The following is a 21,410-nucleotide window of genomic DNA, read 5'->3' as shown; positions in this document are numbered from 1 at the left end:
TCTGAATTTTGAGCATTTTTTAAAAATAAAAAATGTCAAAAACAAATGGTTTTCAATTAAGAAATTGCTGATTTTGTTTACCAGCTCTACTTATGAGTTCTAGACCCTTCTAATATTAACCTATTGCCCATTACACTATGCACAGATTCTAACTATGAAGAAGAAAATCACTATGTACAGGTTTAATACTGCAGAATTGTTTCCCAAAAATACAATTGACAGGTTTCAATGGCACATATGCAATATTAGCCATCAAAAACTCCTGTTGGGTATATTTTAGAAAGAAATTCTCCTTAGCCTTAATTTTATTCCTTACAACTAAATGCAACTATTAAAAATCTTGTTGTGGCAGTTGCTGGTGTTAAATAATTTACATATTTTCATTGGATAAATGCTACAATTCTGATATAGGGGTGATTAATTTTCTTAAATCTCCTAAATTACAGCATGAGACATGTATACTTCCAAAAAGCACTGATAAACAAAGAAGAAATTAACTTACAATTGGCACCACTCCAGGTTCTCCTTTTTGTCCCTGCAGGGTACAGTAACAAAAATAGCTCAGATAGCAGACTATTAATGAATAACATTATTTATGAACTTTAACTGCCTTCTCCAACATTATTACTGACACATGATGCACACTGTGACATTAAACTTCCTTGCCTGGTTTACCAAGTAACAATCTTAGTACATTCAATTTAGTTCCACAGAGGAAGGTATAAAGACATTATCCTCTAATACTGCTACTGCATTTACTCAGAAGTGAATGTTTAGAATTACTGAATATCTACAACCTATCACTTTAAAAATATAAATGAATGTTAAATACTTATTTGAGGCTAGCTCCCCTCTTAATAGGTTATTTATTGGAGGTAAGTATTTAAATTTGCATTTTTTCTAAGAGATCTCACTACAACACATTTTCTCCCTGCTTATCCTCACACAATGTGGTATGTTACAGACATTCTCACACCAACAGACAACAAAAGTATCTTACCAGGAGAGAATGCCTCCTACTGTATCTACAGTAACATACCACTCAGGCTGGTCAACAATGGGTCAAAATGAACCTCCAGATCCAAACACTCTTGAACTTTGGAAGGCTGAAAAGATGGAAACTGAGTTATTTTTTTCTGTTCAGGACCATCTCCACTTATAACTAGCGTACTATTGCAGTGTACACTCGTGTGAAATCCGATAAGGGTTTCCTATGGCAATTGAGTACCTCAGTTTCAATTTTGCTTTGTTCTTTCTCTGATGAGATTTAGTGTTGAGTGTTGAATTAAGTAATGCTGTTAGCTGAGCTCTGTTGTGTCAGCTGAACTATTACAGCAGTGAAAGTGGAAGGAAAGCTGGAAAGATGTTTATATTTTTAAAATATGTATTCGTGACACATAGTGATCAAATAAGGCATAACTGAAATAGAGCTAAAGAGCACTTGCATGTTGACCCTTGTATGTAATCTGTAGTGATTATTGCAAAGATCTAATTGATCCACGGTCAACTCCATGAATTAATTAAATATAACAGCAAATGTAACACACACAGAATTCTTAATAGTACAGTATTATTTAGGTAGTATGAAGCTGTTATAATAACCCTGCTTATTAAACAGGTCTCCATGTTGGGACTCATTACACCAGCGCTCCAGGATATGAACTAACTACTAATTAGTTTATGTGTGGAATACAAGGTGCTGAAGCTGGGATTTTCAGGGACCTAAGGGGATCAGGAGGCGTTGGGCACCTAACTCCCTCACAAAATCCCCGCATAAAGTCTTAAATGGTCTGGACCCCTTTTATCCCTGTGTGATGCTGCTAGAGATGAAGCCAGGTGAGGTACTACACCTGGAACTTCCTTGATAAAAGAGAGGTTTCTGGTAGGGGCTCTCCATAAGGGAACCTAGGTTGTGGGCCCTTCCACCCCAGGATTTGGTATCCTTCCAGATAGACTGCAATCTCCCCAGGCATTAGGAAGAAGGTTCGGTGAGAACAATGAGGTTTCATTATTAAGATGCCAGCTATGGGAGGTTAATTATTTTATGATGTCTGCTGGGACATGTTGATATATCCACTAGCCAGAGTGAGATGAGCAGTGTTTGTGATATTTTATTGTATAATTTAAATTTTCTAAGTGCCGCAAGTAAATGACTGGAGCCTTTTTAGGGCTTTAATACACTTTAAAAAGTTTAAAAAGTAAAACTTACCTTCCTTCCTCTACCTATAAAAGGAGCAAAAAAGGAAACAAATTAGTTTACTGAGAGAGGCAAAACATTCTAAGGAGTGAATGGATGTCTGTACAGCCAGAATGGTGCAACATGGAGGCATAGGAAATGGTCAGATTGCGAATGGGGAGCTTGAGAAGTGCCCAGAGGTACACATGCCCTACCTTCCTCAATGGGGATCAGTAAGGTGTGGAAGAGTTCCCTAGATGCCCAGCCTCTCTGAGTGTTGGACAGAATAGGAAATAGCATGTTCAATACAATTACCCCAGAATAGCAAATGACATTTTAATGGTGTCCCACTGTATATCCGCACTAATTTCCCCCTTTCCGTAAGCGAATACATCTGGCTCCAAGACTCTTTAAGAATGCTTAACACTATGGTGGGATTTTCAACAGCACTCAACATGGGCTTAACTCTGCTCCGACTCAAGTCAATGGTGAAATTCCCATCAACTTCACTGGGAACAGACAGATCAGCACTTTTGAAAATCCCACCCGATATCATGGTATTTGACACTGATTTTTTTCAAAAGCTACAGACGATTGAATGATCTTTGAGTTTTTTTGTCAAGTATTGCAATACTCATGTACAGTCCCCACTGGTAGTGAATTCACAGTTCTGAGGTGAGGCTCATAACAAAAATCTTTAGGAGGGATATTTATTAATATCTTTAATAAACACATTCCAGAATGTATTCATAATGCTCTTCTTCCTTGAAGACACTCATCCATGGCCTAATGCCTCCTAATGCACAGCAAGTATGCACCATCTGCTTATTAACGCATGCCATGTCTTGTCTTATTGCTTAATTATACAACTCCCTACTATGTTCCCTTTATCATTACTCCACATTATTTACACTAATATAACCAGCAATAATTATTTCCCTTTTTAAAATGCCTTTAGATGATTATATGGTTCAAATAATATAATACACAGTGTTAAGGAGTATAGAATGAAAAGTTTAGAGATTTTTGTTCAGAAACTTACCCGATCATTTTTGGATGATTTATCTAAATTTTATCCTAATCTCATGGGTCTGAAAAACTGAACTAGAAATGTGACAAAAACAGTCTTTAATGTAAAATTACTCATATTTTCTGTTTCTGGGCCCGGACACAAGAAGAAAATGCAGAGGAGCAAAAAAAATAAAAGAAAATGAAATGAAAAATATTAAAAATTAAAAGATGAAGTAAACCTTTTTTATATCTCATAAGAGGTTTAGTTTGGCTTTGACTGAAGATTCAGGTTGGTTCATCTGGATTTACTTGTCCATCACATGCTTTCACACTCGGCAATTTCTTTAAATTGTATTAAACAATTTTTATATTTACACATATACAATTTTAGTAGGGAAAATAGGAGGTATGTATGGAATGTAACCATCAAATTGATATGTTTTTTATAAAAATGGATCCGAACAAGAAACTGAAATCCAAACCTCATCAAGATTCCAAAAGGGGGATTAAGATCAAACCTCTGGTTATGAAGTCACCTCAACATTATTGGGTGGGTGTATGAACTGCAGCCAGAAAGGACCTCTCTTTCAGACCCAGCTCAGATACAACTCAAGACAGCAAAAATCTCACTGGAATAACCATTCTATTGAGATTCGAGTCTAAGACCGTGGAAATCTCGTGAGAATAGCTGATCTCACAAGTTTGCTTGTGAGAGTTTGCTGAACCTGAACTTTAGCCCTACTTTTGCATCACATCCAAACGCCAAACCCTGGGCAGATCTGGATCTGAACACCATCTCCTTTGCTCATCTCAAACTACCATATCAGAGATGACATTGTTCAAAACGTCAGCTTACCAGGCTTCATGTAAAATAAGGAATCTAAAGCAGCCTTACCAATATTGCCATCAAAATCAACACGTGCTGTGTTGGGGCACACAGGACAGCATTCTCCTGCGGGAATCTGAGGGCTCTCACATTCTAACACATCCTGACACTGGATCTCGTCACAGAGAATGGCTCCATTGTCACAGACACAAATCTGGCATGGTGAGGGCTTCCAGATATCCCTGTTCAGGTACATCTGATCGTTTTGAGTGCAGGCTATTTCTTCAGCATCCTCTTCTAGGAAAGAACAGAAAACACTTTTTAGGCATTTGCAAACCACAGGAGGAGTGTGTTAACTGGGAACAGTATGTTATGGGTGTAAAAAGCACATGAGTGATGAAGACAACAGCCCAACAATGGAGTAGAAACCAATCCTTGGGACTTTAAAATGCTAACTCTTTAACCTCTTTGATTCATAAATTTCAAGGCCAGAAGGAACCATTGGTGATCATCTACTCTGACCTCCTGTATAACAGAGGACATAGAACTTCCCCCAAATAATTCTTAGAGTATATCTTTTAGAAAATTTTGATTTAAAAATTATCAGTAATGGAGATGCCACCATGACTTTTGGTAAGTTGTTCCAGAGATTTTAACTCTCACTGTTAAAAAATTACATCTTATTTCCAGTCTGAATTTGTTTAGCTTCAACTACTAGCCATTGGATCATGTCACACCTTGTCTCTGAAGAGACAATTGTTAAATATTTGTTCCCCGTGTAGGTACTTACAGATTGTAATAAAGTTACCCTTTAATATTCTCTTTGTTAAGATAAATAGGTTAAGCTCCTTGAGTCTATCACAGTAAGGCTTGTTTTCTAATCCTTGACTCATTCTTGTGGCTCTTCTCTGAACCCTCTCCAATTTATCAACATCCTTCTTGAATTGTGGACAACTAGAACTGGACACAGTATTCCAGCAGCAGTCACATACGGGGGTAATACTCCAACTTAAGATTCCTGTCTATTCATTCAAAGACTACAGTAGCCCTTTTGGCCACAGCGTCAAACTTGGAGTTCATGTTCAGCTGATTATCCACCATGATCCCAAATCGTTTTCAGTCACTGTTTCCCAGGCTGGAATACCCATCCTGTAAGTGTGGCCTATATTCTTTGTTCCTAGATCTATTCGTTTACATTTAGCCATATTAAAATGCATATTGTTTGTTTGCACCCAGTTTACTAAGAGATCCAGACCACTCTTTATAGTACTAACGTGTCTTCTTCATTATTTACCATTTACCCCCAATTTTTGTGTCACCTGCAAACATGATTTTGTTTTCTTCCAAGTCATTAATAAAAATTTTAAATAGTGTAAGATCAAGAACGGATACCCAACGGACCCCACTAGGAACACAGCCATTCGATGATTATTCCCTGTTGACAATTACATTTTGAGATCTATCAGTTAACCAATATACTTAATGGCATGTTAATTGTATATCTTTCTAGTTTTTTTAATCAAAATGTCATGCAGGACCAAGTCAAATGACCTACAGAAGTCTACGTATATTAAATCAGCACTATCACCTTTATCAACCAAACCTGTAACGTTATCAGAAAAAATATCAAGTTAGTTTGACAGGATCTATTTTCCACAAACCTGTGTTGATTGGCATTACTTATATTACCTTCCTTTAATTCTTTATTGAGTCCTGTATTGGTAACATTTTGCTATTTTACTACTTTATTTCTTGGTTAGGAAAAGGGAAGCAATAGTCATCATGGACTGCACAAATCAACTATAGTTTATGGGCTCAACTCACAGTTGCCTTAACCTTTCAATGTCAATCTGTTGGAATAAAAGGGCTGTAAAACTGTTGTAACCATCACTGGAGAATTGCACTTAATAGCATAGGGGGATTATTGGGAGGATTACTAGGGAGAGGAGCCAGTGTAACAATATGCTACAGCTATTCCCTGCTGCTGGGGCTACAGGCGACCAGATTCAAGTTAAGGTTGCCACCGAGACAGCTGTAACTTCACTGAGGGGGCAAAACCTCAGAATGGGGAGCTATGAAAGTGGTATAAATCCATGTTTGCCCTTCTCCAATCAGCTCTAGTGCCAAGCTCAGCTTGGGTGCCAGGACAAATCTGGCCTTTAAAACACAAGAAATGAATGGGGGCAAAATATGTAGAAAAATGTTAAAAGCAAACAAGTATACAGGAAAATCTAAGACTTTCCTAGTAGATAAAAATAATAGATTATAAATATTTATATGTATAACTATAAATTAAGCACAAAGAAAAAATGGTATTACCCATGCACAGTTTATATATACATGCTATGACATGTATTGTAAGGGAAATGCATATACCTGTTATGACATTTTATAAAAATAAAAGATATATGCAGTATAGTTGTAGCCATGTTGGTCCTAGGATATTAGAGAGACAAGGTGGGTGAGGCAATATCTTTTACTGGGCCAACTTCAAAAGATATTACTTCACCCACCTTGTCTCTATGACATGTACACATATTTCCTTCATGTTACACACATCTACCTTTTAACCTTATCCACCACTCTAATTACTGGCCGATCTCCTTTATCTCCTTCACTTTTAAACTCATCCAATGTGCCATTTACAGTGACTTCTTCTTCAGTTCCATCTGGATCCCATCCAGGCTGGTTTCCGCCTTCTCCACTCCACTGAAACTACTCTCACCAAGGTTTAATAACCTCTCTTGGCCAACTATCAGGGCTTCTGCTCCATCCCAACCCTCCTTGAGGTTACTTTTGATACCACTGACTATTCTTTCTTTACTATTTTATCCTCCCTGGACCCACTTCTATTGTGATGTCTACAGGCAGCAGCAATGATGTAATGTGGGATTATCCATAGATCATGTAAATATTACAACTTTATATTCTGACCCTATTGACTTCAACAGGAATTTTGCCACTGTCTTCAAGGGAGTCAGGTTTCCACCCTATGTATCTATAATAGTCAATAACTGTAAGCAAAAAGGTATAACAATGAAAAACATTGATTCCTATTTTATACACGTCCTTAATATTGTCCATGCAGTACCTGTATAAGAAGAAATATATATATTTGAAGTTCAAAACTTTTTGTCTCTCCAGTTTTATATGGGAAAAAGGAGACAAACGGACTGAACTAAGAGAGAAGGAAAAATATAAAAGTAAAACTGAATTCAGCCACTAGCATACAGCATTGTATGCAGAGATCTTATTAATTTATTATTATTATTATTATTTATTATTATTGCATGAAGGTAAAAATTAGCAGCACAAATCATGGTGCAATTTCAGTCACATTTTTCTCTGCAAGAGAGAGTCCTGTGGCACCTTTAAGACTAACAGATGTATTGGAGCATAAGCTTCGTGGGTGAATGCCCACTTCGTCAGACGCATCTGACGAAATGGGCATTCACCCACGAAAGCTTATGCTCCAATACATCTGTTAGTCTTAAAGGTGCCAGAGGACTCTCTCTTGCTTTTTACAGATCCAGACTAACACGGCTACCCCTCTGATATTTTTCTCTGCATTTCTGTTAAAATTAAAGCCAGATGTAAAGAGAGAAACACAAAACAATACATGTGAGAGACTTGGGGATTTAAAGTTTGTGCCCTTACTCAAGTCATTTTATCATTGTCAAAGCAAGGAGAAATGGAACAGATGTATCATTAACTACTACCCACCAGCATTGACTTTTGCACCTTGCTAACAGAAACTGAAATCCTGATTTATGCACTGATCAACCAGTGTTTTTAATTGGGTTATCACGTAGGCTGACAAAATGACTCCAACTGTTGATGCAAATGTTCAGGAGGAAACGTTGTCACTGAGAAGTGAACACATTGCTGATGTGTCCTGTACAGTCCATTTATAACACAGTGTAAACCATTTTCTAAGCTGCAGAGTGTACTCTGGATCGCATTCTTTTCACTTCTCCCCTGTGTGCATGACATAATGCTCTGACATATTGAGCCTTTTTCCCCAGATGTCTGGCATATGGACCACATCTTCCTTAATGGGTCACAATTAGAACTGGTGGCCTAGTTCAGATGAGAAGCAATTAGGATAAATAAAATTTCTAAGTCACTGAACCCAAAGTCAGCATACTGTCATAATTTCAAATAAACCACATAGCAATTGCTTTGGCATACCAGAGTAGGGCCAGATTGTGACCAGCACATGCAGGAGTTTCTCTTTCTCACTCACACTCTATTCTCTCTCTCTCTCTCTCTGACACACACACATAGCTAACTTTCTGGAAAATGTAAGATGAAACACCATGCCTGTTACTCTGTACTTCTGCAGGTTTGCTGAAAAGAAAAAGTCCACAGCACCATTTAATCATTTTCTCTGTTCACCGTCTTGTAGTCTCATATTTGTCCTTCATCTTGTGGCAGCAGTACTATATGTGGAAATAATAGGCCATGTAACATACAGCCTAAGAGAAAAATTGTTAATCTGCTCCAAATACTACCAACCTAACAGAAAAGATTTGTTATCACCTTAGTGTCTGACTGATGGGAGAGGGAGAAACCTGAAAGAAGCAGTCATTCCAACTCTGACTCATCTCTGCTTCTAAACACCACGTACACATTTTCCCATAGTTCATCATTATACTGTACTTTACTGTCAGGCTTAAATTATAGTCACTTTATCTAGTCATATCCAAACTGAAGGGCAATGAGGGTTGTTATAGTCTGTCTATTTCCTAGTTTGGAAATTAACACATAGCGTTTGTTTATACAGTACAAGTCATGCATTCTTCGGGTCATTTCGCCTTTTTACCTTAGTGACTATAACACAGGGTGCTGAGACTTGAAAAGCGGCTTTGGAATGTCTAGAAATGACAAAGTGATGAAATAACAGATTAACTGCATTCTCTCTTCCCAACCCAAAACAGATACTGGCCCTGATTCTCTTCTCACATACACTGGGTAAATCAACAGTAACACCATTTAAAACAACTGGGGATGAGGCCCAAAAGCATTATGTAGATATAATAGATAAATGTACAACAGACACAATGTGTTGTATTTTAGGTACTCATTATCAAAACCAAAGCCAAACAGCTAGCAATGGTTTATGTATTAAAATATCACATTCAGAGACTGCATGCTGTTTCGAATCAATATCTAAAGTCATTAACTAAATGCACTGAGATAGCTTAATAGATTTCTAACTGACTCTGTCTGATATCTGCCCTGAACACTTTGTGAGCTAGATTCCCCTTCCACTGAAGTCAATCAGACTTTTGCTGTGGAAACAGAATTGGGTCCTGTATTGTGAAACTTCAGGATTAAAGCTGACGTTAACAAAAAAAATAATTCTTCAGCCACTAGGAGGCAGCCAAAACCCACCACTCACTAACAGCAATTGTCATAATAAAGATCTGTGTCTAGCAAATAAGCACAAACCGCTCCCAGTCTCAGTCATCATATAATTGGGTTTTGATTTTCCTCCAAATGGATTTCTCTCAAGCTTTTTATTATCACATTTCTCCTCCTCATCTCAGCAACAGGGGGAATATTTTAAAGGAAAGAAAATGTGACAGCGCTTCACACTAGAGCTACCCAATTACCTGCATTTTGGAAGGCAACACCTGAAAATTCAGCCACCCATTTGCTCTCTTCACCCATATTTGGAGGTTGCTCTGCTCCTCTTTCCAAAGGATCCTATTGTAATGGAGAACAAGTGTTGCACAGCAGAGCCAGGACAGGGGATGCCTCTGCCAGTTACACATCAGCAGGGAGTTCTGTTGTCCCAAGGAAATACCCCATTGCCAGACTGTGGCCAGAATCCAACCCCTTTGCGCTGACTGAGTAGCACAAAGGGGTCAGAAAAGCAGGATAATTCATAAGCGATGTAATTGTAATTTGATTCGCAGGGATTAGAAGTTAAAGCCCCTGCAGGCTGCTCCTCCTCCTATCTTTTTCGTCCTGTGACTAGTTTATAAAAGGGCTGAAGCAATCTTAGCATTGCTATCGGATAGAATAAATATACTGTAGTCCCAGTACATTAGTAAAGGATACCAATATACACAGTCGGTTTGGTTGTATTTAATACTATATTTGCTGTATTGCGGTTACAACAACAACAACAAAAAAGCTTCCATGGTGAGAATGGAATGGCCGTCCATAATCACACGAGCACAAAATCTATTAAAAATACAAATATGGAAACTACATATGCCTTGAAATCACAATAAATGAATGTGTTGATCTGGTAGTGGAATGTAATAGTGCTAAAGAGGTTATGGACTGGCAAAATATTCCAGTTTAACGGGAATTTTCTGAAACTGGTGAATGCCCAGCACATCACTAAGTACAATGTACACTGATCCAATCTAATTAATGATGAGAGTGGACGCAACTCTACCAAAATTCACATTTGCTGGAGGGAAGAGAATGTATTTTTCAAATGCATTAATTAATGCGTTCCATTTCTATTTACTGTCTTTTCCTTAAAAAAACCTGAAGTTTTCCTGAGTTTGATGTTGTGAGCTGCAGGGAATTAATCCTTGTGATTCACAAAGCAGAGACGCAGAAATAACTCATAGTGAAAAACAATATGTGCTAGCAACCATCTTGCAGATATGCTGTATATGCCTATATACTAAGGCTTGGTCTACACTAAACCCCCAAATCGAACTAAGGTACGCAACTTCAGCTACGTGAATAACGTAGCTGAATTTCGAAGTACCTTAGTTCAAACTTACCTCGGTCCACACGCGGCAGGCAGGCTCCCCCGTCGACTCCACGGTACTCCTCTCGTCTAGCTGGAGTACCGCAGTCGACGGCGAGCACTTCCTGGTTCGACTTATCGCGTCTTGTCTGGACGCGATAAGTCGAACCCAGAACTTCGATTGCCAGCCGCCGAATTAGCGGCTGGGTGTAGACATACCCTAAATCTCAATGGATGCACAGAAGTAGCATAAGTGCACACTTGATAAGACTGTTGCCAATCTACTGCATTAGGCCTGCTCCAGCTCTCATTGAAATCAATGGAAAGAACCTCATTCACTTCAATAGGCGTTAGATTGAATCAAAGCTACGTAGTTATCAATAAGCAGAAAGTTGAGCTGTATTCTGAATTCATTTTACACGGAATCTCTGTCACCTTACTTTTTAGCTTTCAGACATTTCAGTTTAGGGTTCAGTTCATGTCCCACTTGGCTTCAGATGGAGTGACTAGACATTTACAGCGCAAGGACGCAGATGAAATCCTGGCTACAATTTCATTATAACTCCTGTCATTGCACTTTATCATTTCATTCCACATTAGGCATGATCATCACTCCTGGAAGATCTGAGCTCTCTGAAAGGCTTGAAATTCCATTTTAATCCCTCTGCCTATTCAAAAACAAAAGTAGGCAGGGAGTGTGGAACAATGTGACACACAAACATCGCTGAAAACCAGAATCCAGAAGGTTAGTTCTCTATGGAAAAGTCCTACCGAATTTAATAGACAATTATAATTAGCAAGATCCCTGGTTGGTGTAAATTAGGATACCTCCACTGAAGTCAATGGACCTATGCTGATTTATACCAGAAGAGGGTCTGGACAAACGTTTATCTATGTACTTTTTAAAACATGACCTATAGAATTTAATAAAGAATTATATCTCTGTTTAGAATTTTACAGGATAGTTAGAAAAACCTACAGTGAGGATATAATGTTCTTTATAAAATGTAATAGGGTTGTAGAGTAATTTCTATACAACCCTACAACTCTCATCCCTGTTAAATTCCACAGGAGTTTTCCATATAGGATTTTTGATGGATCATTCAGATGTCAACATACTGCTGCCCTTGTTTTAGAGGGATAAGAGCTTTTCCAAATCAGGCAGGTATTTTGGGGGAAATATGGAATTTATGTATTTTCATGTACTGCCTATTGCCATAGCACTGGCCACAATAATAATCATTAAAATAGGCAGGATAAAAATTGTCTCTCAATAAGACACAGAATTAATAGACTGCAGGAGCTACCTTAAGAGTTAACTAAAGGCCTTGCATTGTGCCCGGAAGTTTACCAACCTCAAGTTCTAGTAGGCATTAGAGGGAGGGAGCTCCAGGCATGAAGTTCATCAACTGAGACCCTCCAGCCATAGACAAAGACACTCCAGGAGCAGAAAGCAAGAGCAACCAAGCAGATCGTGCACTCCACAAGAGTATGCACAGGAAAAGGTAATCTCCCAGGTGAACAGTTCCTAGGATCAGATTTGCCAGCTGTGGCATTGTCCCTTTAAGACGGTTGTGCCAAAATCTCTGTTACCGGTAGTATTTGTATTACTGTAGCATCTAGGAGTTCTAGTCATGAACAAAGACCCCTTTAGCATCATAAATGATTCCAGATTTAGCTGCATAGGGGACAATAAAAGGAAAAATGGCATATCAGATTCTGTTAGACTCAATTGATGGAATTCTAATTTCACATTTTATATATGCTCCCATGGCTTCCTTAAGCAGAAGGAAACAGTGTTACCTTACATTTTGGCTATTTTCTGTTCAGTCCATGTTCCTAGTACCCCAGGTACACACAGCATCTATCACGATGGCTCCATACTTGTGATAGTAGAAATCAGACCTGCTTTTTTTATGGCTAATGTTAGTGCCACATGCAGGGCAGCCAAAAGTAAGTTTTCAATATCAGTGTTCAAATCATGCTGGTTATGGTGGCAGGAGATACAGTATAAATACAATTGGACACCTTCCAGTACAAAAGATTTTTTTGGAGGCCTCTGGTATGGCAAGTAACCTCCTGATCTCTTATACAAATTGCCCAATTCATTTTGCGCTTCTAATGATTTAGGGTATATAAATATTAACAGCCTCGTTGCTGAGTTAATGAGCACAAGATTAAATCTTACCTGAGAGAGACCCCCATCTTATGGCTCTCTGTAAGAATGGGGCAGTGAATTATGTAGCAATCCAAAGGTTTTGGGGGTAGGGGGTTCAGTTGAAGTCAGAAGCATGAAGTGTGCTGCAGCTGCAAGTTTAAGAGTTGTGATGGAGTGGGAATGAGGAAAAGGGAGAACAGGAGCAGCGGCTGGCAGGAAAAGAAAGCTCGGCTGGAGGCAGAGAGCACAACCTCTTAAATTAGCAGTTACAAATATGGAGAAATTTTTATTCTTCCATCATCTCCTTTTTCCTAAACCCATTTAACATCACAGGCTATGGGTTTTCCCTTTTTTTCCATGGCACAAGCCAAGATATCCATCATAGACCTAGATGCACAGTTGTGATATCACAAAAAAGAACCAAATCAGAGTCAATCAGCCCAACACTTTGGCCATTTGGTGCCCAAAGCCACACTCCTAACCATTCCCTTGTTTCAGATGGTAACCAGTTTATCCCTGGGTTCATCCACCAGAATAGCTGATATTTTATTATTTTTCACCACTCACTCGTGGGATGGAAGCCTTTGCTGATAGACTTGTTAGGAGCAGGCAAACTCATCTATACTTTTCTTTTAATAATTTTTGGGCCTGTGCAGTTTGACAACACTTCCTTTAACCCTTTCTCATCATGCTGTGACACGGACGCTACTCCATTATCAAGGAAAGATGTAGACTGAGGCTTGTTCAATTTTATGTGTGCGCACGTGCATGTGTGTGTGCATATTAACTAGCCAGATGCTGCAGCCACTGCTCATGTGAATAGTTCCAGATGATTACCGGGCCAAGCCACCTGTTTACAAAATGGGAAATGGTACAATAATGATTTTCAAATATATAACAGTGTGTTTCAAGTGGGGGATGTTTAATATTCAGAGATGTGTAATATTCAGAGATTATACCATTTGATTTTCTCAGGGAAGAGTTCGATCATTTAGTTAACTCTAGAATGGATTTTGGATTCCTCTTATAAATAACTTGTGTGAGAACATACAAGACTCACAAAACCAGCAATTCAACAGTAAACTTCCATAGATAGACTGGAGTAAACATTAGGACAGAGGTGGGCAAACTACAGCCTGCGGGCCACATCCAGCCCGTGGGACCATCCTGTCCGGCCCCTGAGCTCCTGGCCTGGGAGGCCAGCCCCTGGGCCCTCCCGTGCTGTTTCCCCTCCCACCGCATCCTCAGCTCACTGTGCCGCAGGCGCAATGCTCTGGGTGGTGGAGCAGCGAGCTCCTGGGGCAGCGCAGCTGCAGAGCCCGGCCTGACCCAGTGCTCTATGCTGCGTGGCGCGGCTGCCTGTCCTTGTGCAGCCACGCCGCCAGCCACCAGTGCTCCAGGCAGGGGAGTTCGGGGGGTGGTCAGGGGCCGGGGGTGTAGATAGGGGTAGGGGCTGTCAGAGGGCGGGGAATAGGGGGGTTGAATGGGAGCAGGGGTCCCAGGGGGGCAGTCAGGTAGAAGAGGGGGGTTGGATGGGGCAGCGGGAGGCAATTAGGGGCAGAGGTTCTGGGGGCGGTCAGGGAGAAGGGGTTGTTGGATGGGGCAGGAGTCCTGGGGGGGCAGTCAGGAAGGAGGGGGGTTGGATGGGGCGGAGGGCCCAGGGACTGTCAGGGGACAGAGAGCAGGGGGGGTGGATGGGGCATGGGTCCCCGGGGGGCCGTCAGGGAACGGAGGAGGGGGTTGGATGGGGCAGGAGTCCTGGGGGGGGCCGTCAGGAGGCGAGAAGCGGGGCAGGTCGGATGGGGTCGGGGGCCGGACCATGCCTTGCTGTTTGGGGAGGCACAGCCTCCCCTAACTGGCCCTCCATACAATTTCAGAAATCCGATGCGGCCCTCAGGCCAAAAGGTTTGCCCACCCCTGCATTAGGATGTGTTTAGTGTTGGCCTAATTCTGCTCTCAATGGAAGTAGAGTTAGGCCAATACTCAGTACTGCTGAAAATCCCATCCTTAATTTTCATAGGACAACTGTTGTAATACATGGATTTTCTTTAAAATTGAAACTGGTTCTTATTAGAACTAAACAGATTATAACTAGATTTAAGATGGCAAGTTATGTTTAATTTTAGAATCGCTACTGCTATGGTAAAACACAATTGCAGAAATTCTTAAGATTCTTGTTGGTTAATTCGTATTTATTAAAATATCAACACTGCAAGCAGAAAGGAAACAGAAAAGGTTGTAGCAAGTCAAATTAATCAAAAAGCTAGGCTACCAAAAATGTAACATTCTCTTCCCCTAATTAAATATACATATAGGGGTCTAAAGGCCACAGTGAGTAGACAGACAGCTAGGGTAAGTGACTGTCAAAGACTAGAAGATAGGGGTTGTTGCTCTTGATTTTGGTTGGTTTGTTTATGGCTGGAAGCCAGTACCAATCCATTTAATACTATCCTGCATTATCTTCCTCACTGTGAGATGATTTCATTTTATAAAAAATATCAGGAGATAAAGTGGAAGGAATGAAAAAATGTTAAATTGTGACCAAAATGCTGAAAGCAAGTGTGTTTCAAATGCTATAAAGTGTTCCTTTGGACCTTTTCTGTACTGCTCAATCCTACCTCATGTTTTGTGTCTCACATCTTTTTCTGCTTAAAAGTTTTCTGCTTTGCAGTTCAGCATTCTATGAGATCCACCCCATTTTTAATTCTTTCTGAGCACTGCTATCATTCTTTCCAGATACCACAAGTCAACAAATGCAATACAGTAAAGAATTTTCTTACTGAGAAATGAGAACAATATGGAAAAAATCCCATTTTTCAGATAAGAAGGAAAGCTAAGTCCATTCAGCATGACTGTCATCTGTGGTGACTGGTCACACTGATGTATAAACTATTTGGTTTATTGCATCAGCTAAACCACAGAGAGAGAAATGATTGAGGGGACTTCTTGTATTATGCTTCATTCTGAAAGCCGAAACTCCAGAACATGGTGTTATTGGGGATTCTGTCCAAACTGCTGTTAAGAAGTCTTATTAATCTTACAAGGACCATAAGGAAACTTGCCTAACATGTTTAAATCTGCAAAGTCTACAATAGTAACCCTATATAGTGAACATGTAATGCTCTTCTACTGTTTGCTTTGGAATACCAGCCTGGAGTCTGTTAATGTATTTGATTTTGGTTTCTCCAAAGACCAATCTTAGACTGCTGTACATCTGCAAAAAATGATTCTTCACAGCCAAAATGTAAGCTCTTTAAACAGAGCTTCCTGTGCCAGTATCAGTGAGACATAGTTTCCACTCCCAGTCCATTTGGATGCCTGCATTAAATCTACCAGCAATCTGCAAATGGCCAGTCTGCTATTCCAATCAGCAATTTGGCTGGCCTCACCAGCAACATGCTGGACAGTATGAATTACGTTATTTCACTGGAGTGACAAACTTTTACACCACCATGACAGGGCTACACATTGCAAAGCAGTTCGGACGTCTTATGCTGTTTTAAATTTTTGTCACCTTATGTCAAAATAGGAAGTGTGTATTTAATATCTTACCAAATCCTTCACCCTTCCTTATGTGTCCTCTCCCTAGCTCCACCCAACACAGAACAAGTAGTGTCAGGATTTGTGAGTTCCTATATGTCAGTATAATGTCATATGATCTTGTTTGGTTATATTTTGTAGCATCAGCAATTATGGTATATGTCAATTAAAACAGACAAAAAAGAGTATCCTGAATTCCCACCTTAAGATACAAAATGATGAAAGGATCTGGGAGATTTTAACAGGAGAACTGTTTATTCCAATCTTACCTAGATCATCATTTCACTCTAATGCTCTAAGAAATCTGAGTGGCTACATCACAAGGATCACTTGCCCATTAACATTTTAAAGTGTGTGCTTAATAAAAAAAACACATTTTCCTGAATATCTAATTCAAAAAAATGCGCCAGGCCTGTAATGTGTTTCAAGGAATAGAATAGTATATGTGGTCCACTGTGCTTAACTTCCCTACAGTCAGCGAAGAGAGTGAAACGCCATCTGTAGTGATTCTCTGCTGACACTGAAGCTGTTCTGTGAAAACACTACTTCGCAGTGGGATAAATCCTGCACCCAACACTCAGCCTGAGTAGCCAAATAGTGTATTAGGCAGAAGCTAGGGAGAGAGTAAGGTAAGAAATCCTCCTCTGCCCCAAAGTCACAGAGCAGCATGCTGGTTGAAGAAGGCTCCAAAGCACATTAAGGGCTCTTCCAACCCCAGGGTGGGGAGGTGGGGAGAGTCATGCCGCAGCTCCACTGTGACCCTGCCTCCTCTACGTCCTCACCCATCCCATGTGCACTGCCACCATATTGGGCACCCTGAGGGGTTGAGCTCAGCACCATTCAGGGGATGTGCACTTATGAAGTGGAACCTCACATGTCCCACTGCCAAGGGCCTCTCCACTGTCCCGGCTGTAGGGGCAGGATAAGACCTAAAGACGAAGCGGGAGGTTCCACTGTTCCCTGAGAACACATGAATAGATCTTGTTTAAATCAGTAGGTGGAAAAAAACAGTTACATTTTCTAGCTCGGTTGGTAGTTGCATGTGAGTAAGATGGATTGTTTGAAGTTGCTGATGATTTTGTGCCTTATTGTTTTGTAAAATGTCTTTGTATGCAGTCACTGTGCCAGCTCCTCAGCTGAAGTCAGTGGAATTATGTGAATTTACACCCACTGGGAAACTAGCCCACTATTTTTCTGGGTCTCTTGTACTTTACATCTCCAATAAATCTGTGTGCGCCATTGGTGCAGTAGTAATAGCCATCCTTATTCAGTCTCATTTTCCAAAGGTCAAGGAATCTCTACAGGCTCTTTAATGCCCTAGTTTTCATCTATCAGTTGGAATGGTTTAGATCTTGCTTGCTCCCTGCCTCTTCTTCTTTCTCATTTTAGCACTTTATAGTGACAGCAGCAGTGAACGGCACCATTTTATCTTCATTCGCTGGGAATGTCAGCTGGGATCCCATCACTGCTTCTAACATGGGTCCAGAATAACCATTGCTGATTCCTTCCTTTATAATACAGATTCCTGTGACACAACAACATACTCTTTGAATTTATGTACTTCCCTTTGGCTCTTTTGCACACATGCCTCTGGGTTCCCCGGATGACACCTCTGGTACCCTGCCATGCTCAGCTCATGGTTTAGAGAAGTTCCAGAGTTCCACCGCAGGAACCAAACACACCCACTGTCTCCAAGTATAAAAGAGCAGGCTACAAAGGGCTGTGGCATTCCAGTAAAAAAGAGAACTTCACAATAGCAAACAAACCCAGAAAATCCTATTTTATCGGATGAACAGATAACAACTACAACTGATACTGAACAGAGAACAGTTCTGGAGAAAGACTAAGGTTTCAGCACACGAGTCTCAGCTTCAGAGCCAAAGATATCCATTAACTTGATATGGCAAAACCTTTTGTTTCATGCATAGGGAATAAACCACAACACAATCACTAACACCAATAAGTGACAAACATTTCTATCATGAAAGTAATGGCTATAAAGCAGCTGATGAATAATAAATCAAGCAGAAGCCACGGGGACACATTTCCACCTATGCTGGGGAAGGTTTACACCACCCCACAGCTACAAGTCTGCCCTAAAGCTACTTTAACTGCCCACTCCCTAGTGTTGTGCTCCTTGCTTCACCACACTCCCTGCAGCTGATAAAGAGCATCCCTGTGACCTGGTGATCCCTTTCTACCCCATGGGCCATCGGCAGCTAGCACAGCTCAGTCATGCCCAACGCAGGTCAGCCCAGGATCAGGGGAGTGCCACCCCTGGATTCTAACTCCTGAAATGGAGAGGATGCTTCTCAGCCGCAGGTCAGGATCTGGCCCACAGTATTTTAAAAGAACCAGAGTCATCACCTTTGAACCAAATACATAACCAGCTGCATTTTAACACAATTCTTGCTTTATGTTCATCATAATTTAATCAGTAAATATCTGTAAAGTGGAAAATATTAACTGGGGAGCCACAACTGAACAGCAGAGCTTATTAAAGGGAGGAAAAATGGGGAGGACATAAAAGGTTGGTTTACAGACCTCTTGTGTGACTTACTGCTTTGTATCTGCAGCAGCACATGGTTTTTTTAAGGCTCTGACTGTTGCGCACCCATGTTAATAAAATATTGTTCTATAAATATTTTCCAATAGGCATTAAATACCGTATATTTGTAAGGCAGTAATTTACATTTGCCTAACCCCAAATATGCATTCACTTTCTCTTAAGAAACACTTGAAGCATGTGTTTCGGTAGATAGCACAATTTTTTTTTTCAAAGAATTACTGGCAGATTGGTTTAGTGAGAGCACAAAAGCATATGTTAAAGCAGAATGACACTAACTGGGCTCAAGATCCTCAAGGTGCTTCGAACAAAGCATTTAAAATACATATGATTGGAAATATTTCAAGTTAAAGAAGCTAGGCCTGCTACTGTCTACTACCTCGTTCATTCCAGGAGCCTAAATGGCTGAATTACTCAAAATAAATGGGATTTTTGCCAATATCTGAGGGCGTAAGGGTTTTTTTAGATCTTGCAAATGTCTGACAGTGAATCTGTATAAACAGAGCTATTTGTTTACATTAAATGGTAACGATACACATGACAAGGAACCATAAAGCTCACCAAAATACCCTGCTTAAATGCAAAATGTTTCAGCTGAGGTTAAATTCCTAACTAAGCAACATTAAACTTTTTTTTTTTTGCCAGATCCTCAGCTGGTGTAAATCAGAGTAGCTGCATTGATTTCAAAGGAGCTACACCAGTTGACAGCAGCTGAGGATCTGCCTCCCTGTTCTCACATGTTTTATGATATTCCTAGAAATCTGTTTGATAAAATAGGGTTACCATATTTAAAAAATAAAAAAAGAGGACACTCCACGGGGCCCTGGCCCCACCCCTTTCCCACCCCCGGCCCCACTCCAACCCCGCCCCTTCCCCGCCCTAACTCTGCCCATTCCCCACCCATTCCCCAAAGTTCCCACCCTAACTCCCCCTCCTCCCTCCCAGCCACGCGAAAAGGGCTGCCGAAGCACTACCGGCTTCACGGTTTGCCGTGCAGCCCCCAGACCCTGCGCCCACGGCCAGCACTTCCCCAGCACAGCTGGAGCCCGGGAGGGGAAGCGCCCAGCCGGGGGCGCAGGGTCTGGAGGCTGCCTGACAAACCCGTGAAGCCGGTAGCGCTCGGGCTTCGGGCAGCCCCTATGCTTCCGGACCCTGTGCCCCCGGCCAGGCACTTCCCCTCCCGGGCTCCAGCTGCTCTGCTCCTCCCCTGACTCTTCGGCTCTGTTTAAGAGCCAAGCTGCCCGAGCCAGCGCTACCGGCTTCGGGCAGCCGCCGTGCCTCCGGACCCCAGCCACCGGAGCAGAGCAGCTGGAGCCCGGGAAGGGAAGTGCCCGGCCAGCGGCTCGGGGTCCAGAGGCACGGGGGCTGCCCGAAGCCGGTAGCGCTGGCTCGGGCAGCTTGGCTCTTAAACAGAGCCGAAGAGTCAGGGGAGGATCAGAGCAGCTGGAGCCCGGGAGGGGAAGTGCCCAGCTGGGGGCGCAGGGTCTGGAGGCTGCCCGGCAAACCATGAAGCCGGTAGCGCTTGGGCTTCAGGCAACCCCCTTGCCTCCGGACCCCAGCCGCCGGCAGGGCACTTCCCCTCCCCGGCTCCAGCTGCTGTGCTCCTCCCCTGACTCTTCGGCTCTGTTTAAGAGCTGAGCTGCCCGAGCGCTCCGGCTTCAGGCAGCCCCCGTGCCTCCGGACCCTGCACCCCCGACCGGGCACTTCCCCTCCCCGGCTCGGGCTGCTATGCTCCTCCCCTGCCTCTCTTCGGCTCTGTTTAAGAGCCAAGCTGCCTGAGCGCTCCGGCTTCGGCAGCCCCCGTGCCTCCGGACCCTGCGCCGCCGGAGCAGAGCAGCTGGAGCCCAGGAAGGGAAGTGCCCGGCTGGCGGCTTGGGGTCCAGAGGCACGGGGGCTGCCTGAAGCCGGTAGCGCTGGCTCGGGCAGCTTGGCTCTTAAACAGAGCCAAAGTCTGAGGCTGGGTCTACACTACCCGCCTGAATCGGCGGGTAGAAATCGACCTCTCGGGGATCGATTTATCACGTCCCATCGGGACGCGACAATCGATCCCCGAATCGATGCTCTTACTCCACCAGCGGAGGTGGGAGTAAGCGCCGTCGACGGGAAGCCGCAGAGGTCGATTTTGCCGCCGTCCTCACAGCGGGGTAAGTCGGCTGCGATACGTCGAATTCAGCTACGCTATTCACGTAGCTGAATTTGCGTATCTTAAATGACCCCCTCCTGTAGTGTAGGTGTAGCCTGAGTCAGGGGAGGAGCAGAGCAGCCGCGGGAGAGGAAGTGCCCGGCTGGTATTTGTCCCGGACATGTTCGGCTTTTTGGCAATTCCCCCCGGACGGGGGTTTGATTGCCGAAAAGCCGGACATGTCCGGGAAAAACCGGACGTATGGTAACCCTAGATAAAAATAACTACGT

General features: G+C 42.0%; 1 protein-coding gene across 2 annotated transcripts in view; it reads right to left on the bottom strand.

Moving 5' to 3' along the window:
- The window catches only part of COL5A2 (collagen type V alpha 2 chain), a 179,531-nt gene that overhangs the window by 84,100 nt on the left and 74,021 nt on the right, over nucleotides 1-21,410 (bottom strand). The window contains exons 2-4 of one of the 2 annotated variants that reach the window (XM_054043613.1): nucleotides 4,083-4,307; nucleotides 2,210-2,223; nucleotides 503-535 (exon numbers count right to left, since the gene is read on the bottom strand). In XM_054043613.1, the coding sequence (XP_053899588.1) occupies nucleotides 503-535; nucleotides 2,210-2,223; nucleotides 4,083-4,307 (272 nt within the window). Of the gene's footprint in view, nucleotides 1-502; nucleotides 536-2,209; nucleotides 2,224-4,082; nucleotides 4,311-21,410 lie in introns of both variants that reach the window. The other variant, XM_054043612.1, reaches the window with a different exon arrangement.

The sequence above is a fragment of the Malaclemys terrapin genome, chromosome 11, assembly GCF_027887155.1.
Source record: "Malaclemys terrapin pileata isolate rMalTer1 chromosome 11, rMalTer1.hap1, whole genome shotgun sequence".
NCBI classification, from domain to species: Eukaryota; Metazoa; Chordata; order Testudines; family Emydidae; genus Malaclemys; species Malaclemys terrapin.
The sequence above is the reverse complement of the archived record's forward strand: the minus strand, read 5'-3'. Positions and strand labels throughout refer to the sequence as shown.